General features: G+C 36.7%; 1 protein-coding gene across 1 annotated transcript in view; it reads left to right on the forward strand.

Annotated features, from left to right (window-relative positions):
- Positions 1-19,900, forward strand: part of sspo (SCO-spondin) — a 113,181-nt gene that overhangs the window by 77,282 nt on the left and 15,999 nt on the right. The window contains exons 104-114 of the mRNA XM_058060352.1: positions 256-417; positions 1,118-1,234; positions 1,367-1,505; positions 2,725-2,921; positions 2,989-3,159; positions 4,892-5,019; positions 5,147-5,301; positions 6,742-6,788; positions 8,144-8,308; positions 9,733-9,944; positions 12,217-12,312. Coding sequence (XP_057916335.1) covers positions 256-417; positions 1,118-1,234; positions 1,367-1,505; positions 2,725-2,921; positions 2,989-3,159; positions 4,892-5,019; positions 5,147-5,301; positions 6,742-6,788; positions 8,144-8,308; positions 9,733-9,944; positions 12,217-12,312 — 1,589 coding nt within the window. The remainder of the gene's footprint in view (positions 1-255; positions 418-1,117; positions 1,235-1,366; positions 1,506-2,724; positions 2,922-2,988; positions 3,160-4,891; positions 5,020-5,146; positions 5,302-6,741; positions 6,789-8,143; positions 8,309-9,732; positions 9,945-12,216; positions 12,313-19,900) is intronic.

A 19,900-nucleotide genomic window follows, 5' to 3' on the forward strand; every position in this document is an offset into this window, starting at 1 on the left:
ACATGCTAGGTTAATTAGCGAGTCCAAATTGTCCATAGGTATGAATGTGAGTGTGAATGGTTGTTTGTCTATATGTGCCCTGTGATTGGTTGGCAACCAGTCCAGGGTGTACCCCGCCTCTCGCCCGAAGACAACTGGGATAGGCTCCAGCACCCCCTGCCATAAGTGGTAGAAAATGAATGAATGAATATTTCTCATGATATATCAACAACTCCGCTGTATTCATAAAAAAGATAATTGATGATAATGTTTCAGATATGTGTCAGTGGAGTGCCTGGGGTACATGGACAGTGTGTGCCGAGCCATGTAGTGGCGGAGTCAGGCAGCGTTACAGGCGGCCTCTGGCCTCCCCTCCGGGACCTCGATGCAGCAGCCTGCAGACACAAAGCCAAAGCTGCAACACGGGACTTTGCCCAGGTATACCAACCCAGTATATTGTATACCGTACGTTTTTGGCTTGTACAATGGTGCGATTTCCTGTACTTCAGAACTACTAACTACTGTGACTAAACTAAACTAAATACTGTGCTGCTCACAAGTCAGTGCGGAAGCTCTTTCTTTGGCAGGAGCCAATCATGAGCTATCAGTGCACCACAACAAGCTTATCAACCCACTGGAAATCACAGGAGGTCATAACAACCCAACAGTCTAATATTACCAACAACACTAAAATCATCACACAGCAACTTGCAATAACACTCTATTCTCTCTATTCAAGTTTTAACATAATGCATTGCATCGAAGAAACACATTCATTGGGGCGCTGCAATGACGTCAGCCTCCCTGTGGGCTACTCTGGTTCCCTTTGGTGGACAGAGGCAGCATTTTTTATGTTTCTTGTCCTCAAGGAAGTGCTCTTCTCGCAGTAATGCTTTATGGATAGGTGTTATTTTGAACTTGTATTGGTCCATATAATGTATATTTCTCTGTACCTTCTCTGCGTTAAGTTGCTGTGTGATGAATTTAATGTTGCTAGTAAGATGACACCAGGAGTTAGACTGTCATAATGAGTAATGACCTCCTGTCATTTCCAATGGGTTGACCCTTTTCATAGCTCATGATTGGCTCCAGAGTAATAAAGAGCTACCGGGTCAATGTATGCATATGTATTTCCAAGGTGAGCGCTGTGAAGATAGGGGGCGGACCTACCAGGAGACCTGTGCCAATCAGTGTCCTCGCAGCTGCACGGATGTATGGGAGCATGTACAGTGTCTCCAGGGAGCTTGTCACCCAGGTGAGTGACCACCTCCATAACTTTGTTATGATAGACTTCATCAAATAACTGTAGGACATTTTGAATAATTGCTTTTCCAGCGTCAAAACATTCATATCATTGAAAATACATTCGACAAAAAATCCCCCCCAGGTTGTCGGTGTCCAGAGGGACAGCTATTGCAGGACGGCCATTGTGTGCCTGTGACGGAATGTCGCTGTGGGGTCCCATCAGGTAATGGGACATTGCAGTATGGACCAAATGAAGAGCTTGGCATGGACTGCAACACTTGGTAAGTCAGATATAGAAACACTGGAGGTCAGGGGGGGTCAAACCTTTTCCAGTGAGGGCCACTTTAATATTTTGTAAACCAACGCAGATGGATATATTTCAAGACAAAACTGCATCTTAGCCTACTGTATTATTAGTATGAATTTTGGTCTAATATTTCAACTTTCTTATTAAATAATCTGTGTAAATCTTCTTCTAGTAATATTATTTTATTTATATATATATTTATTTTATTTCCATAATATTTTTAATTTATTCCCATAATAATGTACCTTGTTCCCATATGTAATTTTTAATTTATTTTTTTTCTACTTAAAACTTAAAAAAGAGAGTTTTTCTTTAATAATTGTACATTTTGCTATAAAAATAACATTATTTTTCAGATTTTCAGATAAAATTTTTCTGATAAAGTTAAGACATTTTCTTGTTAGCATACATTTTTCTCTGACATTATTCTTTTAAAATTGCTGCTGTTTTTAAATTTTTTTCCCATTATTTTTACTTTCTTCTTGTTATTCTGACTCAATTCCAATTTTCTGTAATCATTTTTTTCTTTATTGTTTTGTTTGTTCTCATATAAACATTAATTCATTCATTTTTTACCGCTTATCCTCATATTTATTTTATTTGTATATATTTATTTTATTTTCGTAATATTTTTAATTTATTCCCATAATATTGTACCTAGTTCCCCAATGTAATTTTTAAATTAGCTTTTTTCTACTTAAAACTTAAAAAAGAGAGTTTTTTTCAATATTTGTACATTTTTTCATCAGATTACAATTTTCTCATAAAGTTACGACATTTTTGTGTTAGCATACATTTTTCTAACATTATTCTCGCTGTGTTTTTAAAATTTCCTATTATTTTTACTTTCGTCTTGTTATTCTGACTCAATTTCCATTTTTCTGTCATCTATTTTTCTTTCTTTATTGTTTTGTTTGTTTCTCATATAATCATTCGTTCACCCATTTTGGCCAGCCAATCACAGGGCACATATAGACAAACAACCATTCACACTCACATTCATACCTATGGACAATTTGGAGTCGCTAATTAACCTAGCATGTTTTTGGAATGTGGGAGGAAACCGGAGTACCTGGACAAAACCCACGCATGCACGGGGGGTGGAATTGAACTCGAGTCTCTTAGCTAACCACACAGCCCTAATATAATCATATAATCACCTAACCCCAATTCCAACTCCCCATTATTTGCAGTGTGTGTCAGAATGGCACCTTGGTTTGCACCAACCTTCCCTGTCCCGTGTATGAACCTTGGAGTCCATGGACAACCTGCTCAGCCACATGCGAACGCGGCCACCGGACAAGAACACGCCTCTGCCAAGACACAGAAGGCGGTCCTTCCTGTTCCGAGACCACGCAGACAGAAACCTGTGACCTGCGCCCATGTCCAGGTGTCAAACAGTATACATCTTCTATTGAAACTTCAAGAGAAATAACTTTCTTTCTATTTCCAACCAGTGGGATGTTTGTTAAGCGAATGGTCGCCCTGGAGTGAATGCAGTGCCACGTGCGGCGGCGGTTTGTCGATGCGTAACAAGACAATCCTTCAGGAACCACAGCCTGGTGGGACCGCCTGCGTTGGACCACTTGAACAACACACTGCCTGTAACAGCAACAGCTGCAGACCTGGTAAAATATTGGATATAATGTACCGGGAGTCCATAAAAAAAACAAGACGCTGTCCTCAAATGGCCGGTCGGCCACATTTTGGACAACCCTCTGTCTTTATTTAGCTTCATGAGAGGGTCAAAATAGTAAAAACGTCACTAAAAATAGTAAAAACGTCGATATTGACGTCAGAATATTGTCATGAATAGATTAATAGGACACAACTATGGTGTGTTCAGGGACTGACAAATGACTGACGATTTCAGTCTCCGATTTGCATGCATGTACTTTTTTTATATTAGCCTTGTCACGATAAAACATTTTCCTTGTTGATAATTGTACTACAAACTATCGATAATCAATGTTATCTTATTGTCATGAAGGGTGTAAATTCAGGGGTGGGCAAACTACAGCCCGGGGGCCACATGCGGACCGCTAAGCATTTGAATCCGGCCCGCCAGTTGCTTTCCAAGTATTTCAACTTTTAACATACAAACTAGCAACATGACTTACAAGTCAGATGTCTTATTTAGTAAAAAAACAACAACAACAAAACTGTAAAATTAAATTACATAGTTTGATAAAATAAGACAAGTCAATGCGGCCTACAAGTCAAAATATTTGCCCACCCCTGGTGTAATTCATTCATTTTTGAACCGCCACCACTAAGTATAGTGTATCTGTGTGAGCCGCATTAGCTTGATCCACGTTTTGCAATATAGCGAGGGACACTGTCTGTGAGCGCACACTATTTTGCACTGTTTTGTTTATATTTACTGACCAAACACGTCAGTAAGCATTGACTGTGGGGACGAATGCGAAGGTGTATCCAAACTGAAGACGTGAGATATGAAATAAGAATATAACATATATCACATATATACGTATGTGTATATGTATATATATATATATATATATATATATATATATATATATATATATATATATATATATATATATATATGTTTATGTATATATAAAACATATATACTGTATCACATATATCACCTCATACTTTGGTACGTGACAAGAAATAAATAAAAATACAAAAATACAAACATACAAAAAATAAAATAAAATAAAAAATAAAAAATAAAATTAAATAAAATTAAATAAAATTAAATAAAATTAAATAAAATTAAATAAAATTAAATTAGAAATGCAGGAAGTGAACAAATGTAACAGTTACTGATTGTAAAAGTACTAGATTGAGGGGTAGGCTTGACTGTATTTTCTGGACTATAAGTCGCTCCAGAGTATAAGTCGCACAATGCCAAAAATGCACAATTGGCATTGGCAAATGGAGTATAAGTCGCATTTTTTGCGGGTAATTTATTTTACAAACTACTTGACCAAAACAGACATTACATCATCATGGAAGGCAAGTTCTAACATTAATAAAAGAATAGAGAACAGGCTGAATAGGTGTAAGATATGCTAACACAATGCTTATTCAGCTACACAAAAAATAAACATGAACAAAAAAGGTGTCCAGTGTTTATGTAACATAAACAGTTTTTTCATTTATAAGTCGCTCTGGAGTCACAGGAACAGCCAACCTATGAAAAAAAGGGAGTGGACTTGTAGTCTGAAAAATACGGTAATAAGCTTTGCTTCTTCCTACTCCTTTTGGACATGTGGAACTGTGAACTGATTATGTGATGCATTCAATTGTAATCTGATGCATGTTCAAATGAAATTAAACCATTACTATACATATATTATTGTGTTTATTTGTGCATGTGCTTCACAGGGTGTCCTGATGGCCAGGTTTTCAGTGAATGTTCAGGTTCCTGTCCATACACCTGTGAGGACATGTGGCCCCACACTCAGTGTCTAGTGGGGCCTTGCAGCCCGGGGTGCTCCTGCCCCCCTGGACAGGTGTGTATACTTTTTCATTTTTACAGCTATTTCTGTATAAGAGAGTCGAGAAGAATACACAGTCATACTCTACAACCATACATTCCTCGACTGTACTGTATATATTTCTTATTTGTGTGTTTTGCAGGTGTTCCATGGCGGGTTGTGTGTGTCGCACGCAGACTGCCCCTGTTCCCTCCTGTCTCTGCCGACCGCCTACCAAAATTTGAATATAAGCGCAGAAGAGAAGACAGGAGCCGTGCTTCCACCTGGAACATCCTTCCAGCATCTCTGTAACACATGGTACACACGTCTCCTATTGTGTTGTAGTTTTATGCATCAAATAATTAATTAGACACCTCACCAATCAAATGAAGTGCATTCATACAGGAAAAAATACACAAGCAAACATACAGTTTGCAGTAACATAAAATTAAATAAATAAAATAAATAAAATTAAAAAAAACCTTAAACTGTATTATGGAAAGCAGGAAGTGAACAAATGTAACAGTTACTGATTATAAAAGTACCAGATGGAGGGGTAGGCAAAAAAAAAAAATAGAAATTAATAGAAAAAAAAGAAAATAATTAGTTGAGGGTTTTGGATGTTGTACCGTAAGAATTTCTAAAATCACAAATACTTCAACTCGCTGATATAGTTAATCTTCAAACAGCTAAAATAATGCATAAGGCTAAAAATAAATTTGAAACACTTATATGCTAGGACTACGTTAAAAAGCCATAGCATTTCAGTATGTGGAATCAAACTATGGAATGGATTGAGTAACGAACTCAAATAATGCACAACGTGACTTTTAAATTAAAATTAAAATTAAAATTAAAATAAAAATTAAAATTAAAATTAAAATTAAAATTAAAATTAAAATTAAAATTAAAATTAAAATTAAAATTAAAATTAAAAAACTTACATTATATTAGGAAAACAGGAAGTGAACAAATGTAACAGTTACTACTTTTGAAAGTACCAGATGGAGGGGTAGGATTTAATAAGCTTTGCTTCTTCCTACTCCTTTTGGACATGTGGAACTGTGAACTGATTATGTGATTCATTCAATTGTAATCTGATGCATGTTTTAATGCATGAGTGTGAATGATTGTTTGTCTATATGTGCCCTGTGATTGGCTGGCGACCAGTCCAGGGTCTCGATAATGAGGTTCACTTCATAGTTAACTTTTTGGATGTCATTACGTCTCCCAAGCAGCAGTACGGTAAAGAAAAGGAAAGCTATCCATCACCATTGGAATTAAAATTAAAATTAAAATTAAAATTAAAATTAAAATTAAAATTAAAATTAAAATTAAAATTAAAATTAAAATTAAAATTAAAATTAAAATTAAAATTAAAATTAAAATTAAAATTAAAATTAAAATTAAAATTAAAATTAAAATTAAAATTAAAATTAAAATTAAAATTAAAATTAAAATTCATGTTCAAATAAAATAAAACCATTACCATTACCATTACAGTCATTTAAGTTTAAGTATCTTGTAGGATAGGCTCCAGCATACCCGTGACCCTAGTGAGGGTAAGTGATATAGAAATATAGCATGTTGGGTAACTTCCTGTTGGACAAGTGTGCGTGTAGCCTTCCCAGCATGCTTTGCGGGTTATAAAATAACTTAAAATCATTCCACCTTCCATCATATTTATTTCATATACCGTGCGGTGTGATTATGTTGGTGTTCAACATGACCAAGCTGATTCCAATGCTGTTTCTGCAGTGTATGTCAAGATGGAGTGTTCAACTGCACCGCAGAGCTCTGTGACGGTGAGTGTGGATCTGCCTCAGCTTTTATTGCTGAATAACACCGCTTCCACTGGAGTTGAAATTCGACCTTTTACTTAAGCCGCCATCATGATTGCACAGTGGTCTGCTATGAGCCTGGCTCTTGTCCTTATAGTCGGTTACTAGGTTTAGTTCAAGCTAATAAATGCAAACGCAAGTCTGGATGGAGAGGATGACTCGGCCTCTTTAAAGGGCTGAGTAGTTTCATTGGTGTTGCTGCAAGGGATTATGGGATAGTTTAAGCGTTGTCCTCCAGTGTGTCCTCTGCTGAATGAGATCAACTTTGGAAAAAGTGTCCGTTTAAGTCAATGTTAACATACAACAGGGGTGTCCAAACTTCTTCCAGATTTTTTAAAATTTCCCAAATATGAAAAAATCTTCCTAAATAATCTTGGTGAATTTTACAACTTTAAAATTTTTAATATTTATTTTATTTATTTTTTTATTTCTGCTGTTGTGTTTTTTTAAATAAAATTTCAGACTGATTCACCTTTATTTTTGTAAATCTTTGTTTTTTGTTTTTGTAAAGCTTTTTTTCATTTCCCAATTATGTAAAATTCTTCTTAAATAATCTTGTTGAATTTTACGACTTTTTTATTTTTAATATTTATTTTATTTATTTTTTTGTTTCTGCTGTAGTGTTTTTTTAAAATAAAATTTTAGACTAATTAACCTTAACCATTATTTTTGTAAATCTTTGTTCTCATAATATTTAGACTTATTCTTCATTTTTTCCGCAACTTAATCTTCCAAACATTACAACTTTATTAATTGTTTGTTTTTGTAACATCGCGACTTAAATAATAATTTCCCAAATATGTAAAATTCTTCTTAAATAATCTTGGTGAATTTTACAACTTTTTTATTTTTAATATTTATTTTTTGTTTTTATAATAAAATTTCAAATTAATTAACCATTCTTTTTGTAAATCTTTGTTCTCATAATATTTAGATTTATTCTTAATTTTTTTCCGCATCTTAATCTTCCAAACATTACAACTTTATTAATTGTTTTGTTTTTGTAACATGGTGACCTAAAAAAACATTAATATTTCAACTTCATGCTACTGAAATGCCGTTTTTTTCTCATAATATTACACAACTTACATAACATTCAGATGTCATACTTTTTTAATGGAATGAGCAAAAAATAAAACAGTTGTGAGCCGCAAATGGCTCCGGGGCCACACTTTGGACACCTCTGACATGCACTTATGTCGACATGAAATTTGATACTCTAGACAAATTTTGAAAAATGCATGCAAAATGTTGTTTTAATACATATTGTAAGAATTGGTGTATTTAAACATTCATTTGTATATATTGTTCTACCTTAGTGGACTGCCAGTGGTCCAGTTGGTCCCAATGGACTCCATGCTCTACCAGCTGTGGTACAGGACAGCAGAGCTCCTCAAGAACTGTATCACAGCCCAACCTGTACGGAGGAGCCCCCTGTGAGGGTCTTGACCACCGCACCGCTGTCTGCTTGGCCCCTGATTGTGGTGAGTGAACACATTTTATGTTGACAATCTCAACTGGTGGGTCGGGGCTCAAAAGTGGGTAGTGGAACCATTTTAGTGGGTCGTAGCTTTATTCCTGGGAAAAAAAAAATATTGATATATCTATCTATAGATCTGGAAAGGTGAATGCACCTTGCTTTCTTGTCTGTGCTATTGTTTGGAATTGAAGGAAATTGAGTTGTGATTGAACATGCTGTCCGTACAACACACAGCTGCTGATATCTGCTGGAGAGCAACATGCCTTAAAGGGCACAGCAACAGCATCTCACTGCTTAAGCTCACGTTATGGTGCAAACAATCTATTTAAGTATAAGATATTTCAGAAGGGCTGCACGGCGGTCGAGTGGTTAGCCTCACAGCAGAGACCTGAGTTCGATTCCACTATTGTGTGTTGTGTGTTGACAGTTACTATGGGAACCATTATGTCTTTGTATGGTCATATCACCTTGTACTTCGGTACATAACAAAAAAAATAATTAAGTAAAAAAAAATTAAAATATAAACATACACAAAAATAAAAATAAAAATAAAAATAAAAATAAAAATAAAAATAAAAATAAAAATAAAAATAAAAATAAAAATAAAAATAAAAATAAAAATAAAAATATTGAAATATTGAAATATTGAAATATTGAAATATTGAAATATTGAAATATTGAAATATTGAAATATTAAAATGTTTTATAAAAAAAAGGTAGGAAAATAAAATTAGTAACAATTAATAAAATAAAGTAAAAAAAATAATATAGTAATAAAAATTAATTATAATAATTAATAATTAACAGTTCCTGATTGTAAAAGTACCAGATGGAGGGGTAGGATTTAATAAGCTTTGCTTCTTCCTACTCCTTTCGGACATGTGGAACTGTGAACTGATTATGTGATGCATTCAATTGTAATCTGATGCATGTTCAAATGAAATTCAACCATTACCATTAAACCTAGGCTGGAATTTGCCAAAAAGTAGAGGGGTGAGCCTCAAAAAGTCCGGAACTAGGTTTTATGGACTGATGAGTAGGCGTGTCATGAGAAAAACTCATGAGATTGGGCCTCCGGGAACGAGATGAGATAGGGTTTTAACATTGGGCGATGTTGTTAGCATGTTTGGAGGCGGGAGACAAGAAAAAATGCGCTATTAATGAATGCATTATTGTCTGTGAAGCATGGTGGAGGGAATTGAACTCAGTAGTGCCCTTGTTGTGACATAGAGAAATAAAAAGAAGTACAAACATCAACATACGGGTTGGCTTTGTCGAAATGAGATTAGAACGTCCTGACTTCCCTTCCATCAAATCCTATATCCAATTTTGTCGATCCACCATGTCATCTTCTGGCTTTATCTTTGCGTTCTAACGTCTCCCCATCGCTCCCTGACACCCCACATAATCACTTCTCATACCCTACAGCGTGTCCCGACGGCGAGCGATGGAAGAGGAGCATGTCGGAGGATCGGCCATTGTGCGAGAGGAGCTGCGAGGATATTTACTCCCCGACTCCCGTCAACTGCAGCCGCTCCTCGGAGGGCTGCGTGTGTCAGGGGGGGCTTTATCGTAACACGGAGGGTGTTTGTGTCATCCCTGCTCTCTGCCCTTGTCATGACCGGGGCGTCGTACGGGAGGTGAACATACACACACACACACACACACACACACAAACACATCTTATCGCTATTGGTGTTATCTCTGAACCTCATCATACCATAGCATTGATGCTAACTCCCATTCACTCCTATTGTGTTATTTACTCATAAAGAAGCGCTGATAAGAAGATGAGTGACAAGCCCTGTAGGCCACATTACACCACAATGCTTCTCCTGCCCTCAGCGCCATCAATTATGTATGCTTTGCTGTAGAAAGCCAGCACTCTGACCGCAACGGGGCAAGCCTGCCAGGAATAATTTATGAACAAAGGGATATTATGGGATTATAAGTATTAATCATACTCTGACAAGAGGTCAGATCCTCTTTTCCTGATGTCTCTTTTCAAGCCTTTCATTTTTCCTTTCAGTAACTTAGCTTTTTTTTTGCAGCCCTTTACAGCAACATCAGTCATGCAATTGAAAAAAAGTGGTAATGAAGTTCACTTCCTAGTAACGTCATTACGTATCCCAAGTGGCAGTGCGGTAAAGAAAAGGAAAGCCATCCATCACCATGGAAGTGAAAATTATAATTAAAAAAAAAAAAGAAATTAATAGAAAAAATAGAAAATAATTTGTTGAGGGTTTCGGATGTTGTACCGTAAGAATTTTTAAAATCACAAATACTTCAACTCGCTGATATAGTTAATCTTCAAACAGCTAAAATAATGCATAAGGCTAAAAATACATTTGAAACACTTATATGCTAGGACTACGTTAAAAAGCCATAGCATATCAGTATGTGGAATCAAACTATGGAATGGATTGAGTAAGGAACTCAAACAATACACAACGTGAGAAAAAATTAAAATTAAAATTAAAATTAAAATTAAAATTAAAATTAAAATTAAAATTAAAATTAAAATTAAAATTAAAATTAAAATTAAAATTAAAATTAAAATTAAAATTAAAATTAAAATTAAAATTAAAATTAAGGCGGCACGGCGGGCGAATGGTTAGCGCGCAGACCTCACAGCTAGGAGACCAGGGTTCAATTCCACCCTCGGCCATCTCTGTGTGGAGTTTTCATGTTCTCCCCGTGCATGCGTGGGTTTTCTCCGGGTACTCCAGTTTCCTTCCACATTCCAAAAACATGCTAGGTTAATTGGCGACTCCAAATTGTCCATAAATATGAATGTGAGTGTGAATGGTTGTTTGACATTTTAAAATTAAAATTAAAATTAAAAACTTAAATTATATTAGGAAAACAGGAAGTGAACAAATGTAACAGTTACTGATTGTAAAAGTACCAGATGGATGGGTAGGATTTAATAAGCTTTGCTTCTGATGCATGAGTGTGAATGGTTGTTTGTCTATATGTGCCCTGTGATTGGCTGGCGACCAGTCCAGTGTCTCGATAATGAAGTTCACTTCATAGTTAACTTTTTGGATGTCATTACGTCTCCCAAGCAGCAGTGCGGTAAAGAAAAAGGAAAGCCATCCATCACCATGGAAGTGAAAATGATAATTTAAATAAAATAAAATAAAAAAAAATAATAGAAAGGCTGAAGTGAACACATATAAAAAATATGAATAAATATATAAAAAAATAAAAAAAATAAATTAATAAAATAAAGTAAAAAAAATAGAATATTTTTTTTCTATTTAAAAAAAAAATAGAATATTTTTTTTCATTATATTAGGAAAGCAGGAAGTGAACAAATGTAACAGTTACTGATTGTAAAAGAACCAGATGGAGGGGTAGGATTTAATAAGCTTTGCTTCTTCCTACTCCTTTTGGACATGTGGAACTGTGAACTGATTATGTGATGCATTCAATTGTAATCTGATGCATGTTCAAATGAAATTAAACCATTACCATTACCATAATACCCACCAATCCTGTCATGATCATTATTCAGGATAAAGATTATTAAATTCTAGAGGGGTCGTGGATTCTGTGCACTGTTACAATGAGGAGGTTATCTAAGGTTATCTACCTTTAAAGACCCTCAACAACTTCTCCAATCAGCCACCTCTTTGTCCATCATGGCAAATAATGGCCATCGGTTGAACCTAAGCAACGTCTATGATAAATGTTGGGACCCTAATATGTGCTATTGGAATGATATGTGTTATTACAACACACACTTTTACAACAGTGAGGTGAAGTCTACTGCTACAAAGTCAGTGAACTCATTGATCCTGAGCTATATGAGCAGCTGCCCTTCATTAATATTTCATTGACTGGGACAGAGTTTTGAGCGGAAATATTAATGCTGCATATTTGTTTCTGTGTGTGTGTGTGAGCCAGGCAGGGTCGGATTGGGAGGAGGATTGCCTGTCATGTCGTTGTGTGAACGGGAAGAAAGTTTGCCAGCCGAAGTGCCCTGAACTCCACTGTAATGAGGTAAAACACACTCGCTAGCGCTTACCTACAATATATTGGAATATTACATCAAGTTAGTTGTCATAACACAAAAGCAGACTGTGGTATGAAAAGAACGTATTTTAACTCCCGAGTATAAGTCGCATTTGTCAACAAAAACAAAACTCATTTGTTAATTTTCTACCGCTTATCCTCACGAGGGTGGCGGGGCGTGCCGGAGCCTATCCCTGCTGTCTTCAGGCGAGAGGCGGGGTACACCCTGGACTGGTGGCCAGCCAATCACAGGGCACATATAGACAAACAACCATTCACACTCACATTCATACCTATGGACAATTTGGAGTCGCTAATTAGCCTAGCATGTTTTTTGGAAACCCACGCATGCACGGGGAGGCCGTGGGTGGAATTGAACTCGGGTCTCCGAGCTGTGGGGCCTGCATGCTAACCACTTTTTCCGCCATGCAGCCCCATTTTTACAAAACATTTACAATAAATTCACAAGAGAAGAAGATGCAGCAAAAGGGAGTGGGTAATGTTTACACCCACAAAAAGACACATTGAAGCTACAGACATTAAATATGTCACTTTTTTATTGTATATGGTTAACTCATTCAATACCAGCCATTTTTACATGTTTGATTTTGACAGATTTTTCAAGGCACACAGATTATTATGTTCTTGGGCTATACAGACACAAAAAGATTAGACTCTCATCCTGCATCAGAAACAAAATCTTGTTTCTCCCTTTTTCTGTTCTTTTGTAATCAGCAGTAGAACATGCTACCTGTGATTAATTTTTAGTTACAATAATCCCTTGTTAATCATGATTAATTGGTTCCAGCCCCAATTGTGATGAGGGAATGTTCATGAAGTAGGATAAATGGAATGATTTCTAGTAAGACATTACATTTTTTTACATTAGAGCCCTCTAGACATGAAATAACACCCCTATAGTCATCTTTACATTCATATTACCCAATATAGTTAACATAGTAACCTAAAATATGGCTTGTGTGTGTTGCTGTAAATGTGTTCCAACGCATGAGGAGCTGAGTTGGGGGAGGACAGGAAGTGACATTGAGTATTCGGAGTTGAGTGTCAGCTTGGTGTGTAGCTAGTATTAGGGATTTTTGTGCCTGTTGTGAGATCATTCAAATCTGCAATAAAATTATGTCATTGTATGGTAATATCACCTTGTACTTGTACGTGACCAAAAAAAAAAAATTAATAAAAAAATGTAAAAAATTTAAAACATTTAAAAAATTTAAAACATTTAAAAAATTTAAATGTTAAATTGAGAAAATGAATGGATGTGTGGATGGACACTGTCGAGTGGTTAGCACGCAGGCCTCACAGCTAGAAGACCCGAGTTCAATTCCACCCTCTGCCCTCTCTGTGTGGAGTTTGCATGTTCTCCCCGTGCATGCGTGGGTTTTCTCCGGGTACTCCGGTTTCCTCCCACATTCCAAAAACATGCTAGGTTAATTAGCGACTCCAAATTGTCCATAGGTATGAATGTGAGTGTGAATGGTTGTTTGTCTATATGTGCCCTGTGATTGGCTGGCCACCAGTCCAGGGTGTACCGCCTCTCACCGAAGACAGCTGGGATAGGCAGCATGTCCGCGACCCTTGGTAGGATAAGCGGCAGAAAATGAATGAATGAATGATGTCTTCTATTGTGGAGTTGCATCATCACCTATAAACACCTTGTTAATGCTCCGGTGATAAATGCTTGCATTTCCAATTATCTCAATGGGCGCTAATAGGACCACATGTACATTTACAAGTTGTCAAAAGGGTTGGGGATCACCACAAAGTGCACTTTAGCTTTCACAGACAATGAAAATGTTAGTGTTTTGGCATATCACCACAATCAATACAAGTGGTTTACTGTGATTGTACAAATGTTTGTGTCTGTTCCAGCCAGCTATTGATTTCTCTTTTGTATTAGGAACAAAACTTTTCTCAACTTTTTCCAACATACTTTTTGTAGCGCATTTATCAGGTGGACCAATATGTTGCTTTATGCAAGGTTCTTTACTGTGGCACACCTGGAGGACAAGTCATAATGGTGCTTGCTTGATGATCCACACCGACCACCATTTTTCACTGTTAACTGGCCTGCAGGCTGCAAAGATAGACAATACCCATAACACATAGTACTCCCTTTGCGCAATTGCTGCACAGTTTTGGGGAATATGTTATTTTTGTATGCACAGTAGAGACATATTCATGTTACATGTGTAGCTGTAAGCCAGGATACAGGAGATGGTGGCAGGCTGGTTTCAATAAAGTTGTTAATTCAAAGGTCATCTCACACACAAAAAGGCAACGTGCCAAAATAACAAAGAAGGCTAGGAGGCACAGCTTAAGCTAACATAAAACTCACAGAAACGCGCCTGCAAAGGAGACTAATGCCAATGATCATCCATAAGAACACTCTTTCCCTAACTTGCAGACATATTTAAGTCCTCAATATTAGTATAATATAATATAAGTATAACTTAACTTGGAAATTGGAGCTTGACGTTGAGAAACGGAAGTTATATTTTTTCCATGCTGATATTACATTAACACTATGTTTCTGATCTGGCTGCACGTTGGACAAGTGGCTAGCGAACAGGCCACACAGCTAGGAGACCTGAGTTTGATTCCACCCTTACAAAAATATGCATGCTAAGTTATTGGCGACTCCAAATTGTCCATAGGTATGAATGATTGTTTATCTATATGTGCCCTGTGATTGGCTGCCGACCAGTCCCCGCCTCTCGCCCGAAGACACCTGGGATAGGCTCCAGCATCCCCCGCAACTCTTGTGAGGATGAGCGCTAGAAAATTAATGAATTGAATGCCCTTTTTCGTTCTTTAGTAAGATAGGTACGTTTCCGGAAAATATCAGTTTCCGACTAAAACTAAACGTTTGTTTTTTAATCTGATCCACTCACACATATAATAATAATAATAATAATAATAATAATAATAATAATAATAATAATAATAATAATAATAATAATAATAATAATAATAATATAATATAATATAATATAATATAATATAATATAATATAATGTCATATAATATAATATAATATAATATAGTGCCCTGTGATTGGCTGGCCACCAGTCCAGGGTGTACCCCGCCTCTCGCCCAAAGACAGCTGGGATAGGCTCCAGCACCCTCGCGACCCTCGTGAGGATAAGCGGTAGAAAATGAATGAATAATATAATATAATATAATATAATATAATATAATATAATATAATATAATATAATATAATATAATATAATATAATATAATATAATATAATATAATATAATATAATATAATATAATATAATATAATATAATATAATATAATATAATATAATATAATATAATATAATATAATATAATATAATAAAAACAAATTAAAATTAAAGGAACTCAAACAATGCACAACGTGACAAAAAATTAAAATTAAAATTAAAATTAAAATTAAAATTAAAATTAAAATTAAAATTAAAATTAAAATTAAAATTAAAATTAAAATTAAAATTAAAATTAAAATTAAAATTAAAATTAAAATTAAAATTAAAATTAAAATTAAAATTAAAATTATTTTAGCATCTTATGACTCCATTTAGCATCTTATGACTCCATTCTCCATGAATCATTTATCTACTGGCAGTTTTTATTATACGTTATGAATTTGCTGGGTAAACATTCTGTACTTAAAGGAGCGTCAGATAATGAGTCATGTGAATGAAATACAATACATAATTTTACTGGATAATCACTTCTATTTATTACAATGAACGATATGAGCAAACACAAGTAAACAGGCTGTTTTTCCAAATCGGATTCTGAACTGGGGCGGTCTTTTTGTCTCAGGTGGTCTTTGAACACGCCTTTAAGAACGTGTGGGATGTTCTCTAAAAGTCACCGGATGAACCCAATCAATACGTGACTATCCCATCCACCCACAAGCGAGTACTTTGGTGCGGTGGTTCTTAACTGGTTTGCCGGTCCCAGACCTGGGGTTACTTTTTGACTTTTCTATGTATTTAATATTTATCAATGTTTCAATTTACATTTATTGAAAAACTGCACCATCTTTTTGTAATTGTTCTAGTGTGCATATGGGATTATGGGGAGGTTTTATATATTCTGGTGAGCAGTCACATCCCTGCTTCTGCATGGAAGGCAGCAGTAGTAATACACATGGGTGCTTAGATGGTCATCTTGCAGGAAACATCCATCTGAGTGGTCAATTATGTATGGAAACTGTACAACCAGGCAGACCAATAAGGAGAAAAAGCCTCCACATAAAATATGGATCCATTTTTGTAGTCCTTTTGACAGGTACAATGTTGGCCTCCACATTTATTTTGACTCTATCCGGTCCTGCTTCAGATAGAAATAGTAAAGCTGATAAAAAAAAAAACAACATTTACTGATGTACAATATGTAGCTGTTGTGCCGTAAATGGATACACCGTAAAACATGCTACCTGCGATTAATTTTTAGTTACAATAATCCCTTGTTAATCATGATTAATTGATTCCAGCCCCAATCGTGATAAGGGAATTTCTGTGAAGTGGGATAAATGGAATGTTTTCTAGTAAGACCATCACATTTTTTTTACATTAGAGCCCTCTAGACATGAAATAACACCCCTATAGTCACCTTTACACTCATATTACCCAATATAGTTAACATAGTAACATAAAATAAAGCTGAGTTGGGGAGGGGGGGGGGGCAGGAAGTGACATTGAGGGTTTGGAGTTGAGTTTAGCTTGGTGTGTCGCTAGTGTTAGGGATCGTTGTGCCTGTTGTGAGATCATTGAAACTTGCAATAGAAGCATGTTGTTGTTGTTGTTGTGATCAAGTCTGGTGCTTGTGTGTCTCACCAAACATTACAGTCACATTGGTTAGCACGTAGGCCTCACAGCTAGGAGACCCAAATTCAATTTTACTAGTTTGATTCTATTTAGCCAAGGCTGCACAGTGGATGAGTGGTTACACACAGGCCACACAGCTGGCGACCTGAGTTCGATTCCACCCTCGGCCATCTCTGTGTGGAGTTTGCATGTTCTCCTCGTGCATGCGTGGGTTTTCTATTTAGCCAAGGCCGCATGGTGGGAAGTGGTTAGTGCACAGGCCGCACAGCTAGGCAACCTGAGTTCGATTCCACCCACGGCCATCTCTGTGTGGAGTTTGCATGTTCTCCCCGTGCATGCGTGGGTTTTCTCCGGGTACTCCAGTTTCCTCCCACATTCCAAAAACTTGCTAGGTTAATTAGCAACTTCTAATTGTTCATATATATGAATGTGAGTGTGAATGTTTGTTTGTCTATATGTGCCCTGTGATTGGCTGGCGACCAGTCCAGGGTCTCGCCTGAAGACAGCTGGGATATTACATTACATTACGGCCACATCACTGACACCTAGTGGCCAGTGTATAATATTACATATCATCACATTGTGTTTGGATGTGTCTTCTGAATGCCTTATGTTTGTATTTTATTTCTTTTAGCCATTTGCGTGCTTCAGAATGTTTAATTTAGACAAAAATATGTGGTGCTACTTTACGCCTCCGAACCGAACCATGCCGCCGTCCATGGGTGGATTTTCCCAGTCGTCTCCATCAATGTCATGCCGCATCTTTCGGGTTTCCACTTCAGATTATACAGTTTGTGTTGGGAATAACAATAACCTGAGCAAGCAGCTGCTAACTGCTTGCTAACTGATACTTATACAGTACTTGGTTATACTTTTCAGATATTATAGGTTGTCCAAATCCTGCTTGCATACAGCAGCGTACGAATAATGACTATTTTTTGGGCTAACTTTCTCTGTGCTAACTTTCCCTGACGACTGCGACTTGCACAGTACGGATGGCCAAATGTAAACAAGCCTTAAAATAGCAGGATGGAACAGATAGAAGATGATGATGTGGTCGTCAGGGACGACTCAATTATCTTCTTTACACAAGTATGTGAATGTATGTCTTTAGAGCAACTGTGCCGAGATAAAAATAAAATCTGCTGACATGCAGAACTTTCAAGGTGAGCGGAATGCACGGCGAGCTTCGGAGGTAGACGAGTCTGCTGAGCGTTTTCAGCGACGGTGCAAGCAGCAGGTCTGCCGGTGTTATTTTTACTAGCATTCTGTAATCCCTCCGCCTACCCTCAGACACACAAAGGTTCTGACTCAGGAAAAGCGCTGCTTCTCCTTGTTGGTATGACAAAGGTCATTTCATGCATTACTGTCAGTGTCATTGTTATTTATGTCTCTGCTAAAGTCTCAGCCAGCACATTGGCCATGTATGAAGGTTGTTATTCCTGTTGTTTTAGTCAGCCTCGAAGGTTGGACACAATTCATAGAGGATGCTGGAGTTTAACTTCTGGAAAAAACTAATAGAATAGACGCAATTTCATATGTGTGGAGTTTGCATGTTCTACCCTTGCATGCGTGGGTTTTTTGTTTCGCCAAAGCTGCACGGTGGAGAAGTGGTTATCATATAAAATAAAAATAAAATAAAAATAAAAATAAAAATAAAAATAAAAATAAAAATAAAAATAAAAATAAAAATAAAAATAAAAATAAAAATAAAAATAAAAATAAAAATAAAAATAAAATAAAATAAAATAAAATAAAAATAAAAATAAAAATAAAAATAAAAATAAAAATAAAAATAAAAATAAAAATAATTTTTGTATCTTATGACTCTTCCATTCTCCGGCCACACAGCTAGGCAACCCGAGTTTGATTCCACCATCGGCCATCTCTGTGTGGAGTTTGCATGTTCTCACCATGCATGCGTGGGTTTTCTGTTTAGCCAAGGCTGCACGGTGGACAAGTGGTTAGTGCGCCAGCCACACAGCTAGGTGACCCGAGTTCGATTCCACCCTCGGCCATCTCTGTGTGGAGTTTGCATGTTCTCCCCGTGCATGCGTAGGTTTTCTTTTTAGCCGAGGCTGCACGGTGCAGGAGTGGTTTGTGCGCTGGCCATACAGCTAGGCAACCCAAGTTCGATTCCACCCTCAGCTATCTCTGTGTGGAGTTTGCATGTTCTCACCGTGTATGTGTGGGTTTTTTGTTTAACCAAGGCTGCACGGTGGACAAGTGGTTACCGCGCAAGTCATACAGCTAGGCGACCTGAGTTTGATTCCACCCTCGGCCATCTCTGTGTGGAGTTTGCATGTTCTCCTCGTGCATGCGTGGGTTTTCTGTTTAGCCAAGGCTGCACGGTGTTCAAGTGGTTAGCGCACAGGCCACACAGCTAGGCGACCCGAGTTCAATTCCACCCTCGGCCATCTCTGTGTGGAGTTTGCATGTTTTCACCATGCATGCGTGGGTTTTTTGTTTAACCAAGGCTGCACGGTGATACTGTTTCTCCTCTCTCAAGCAAACCTAGCCATCATCATTATCACTTACAACTGGATCTTGAACACCACTGCTGCATCAACTGCTATTGTTACATAGCGTTATCTATATATCTTGTTATCATCCATTCAGGTCATTGTATTGATAAGACCCAAACATGGTTTGGCTTTTGAAATGTTGTGACTTGGGCGTCTGTGAATACTGTGATTCTTCCAGGGTATTGGATTCTTTTCTTCAATGGAG

The sequence above is a fragment of the Doryrhamphus excisus genome, chromosome 21, assembly GCF_030265055.1.
Source record: "Doryrhamphus excisus isolate RoL2022-K1 chromosome 21, RoL_Dexc_1.0, whole genome shotgun sequence".
NCBI classification, from domain to species: domain Eukaryota; kingdom Metazoa; phylum Chordata; class Actinopteri; order Syngnathiformes; family Syngnathidae; genus Doryrhamphus; species Doryrhamphus excisus.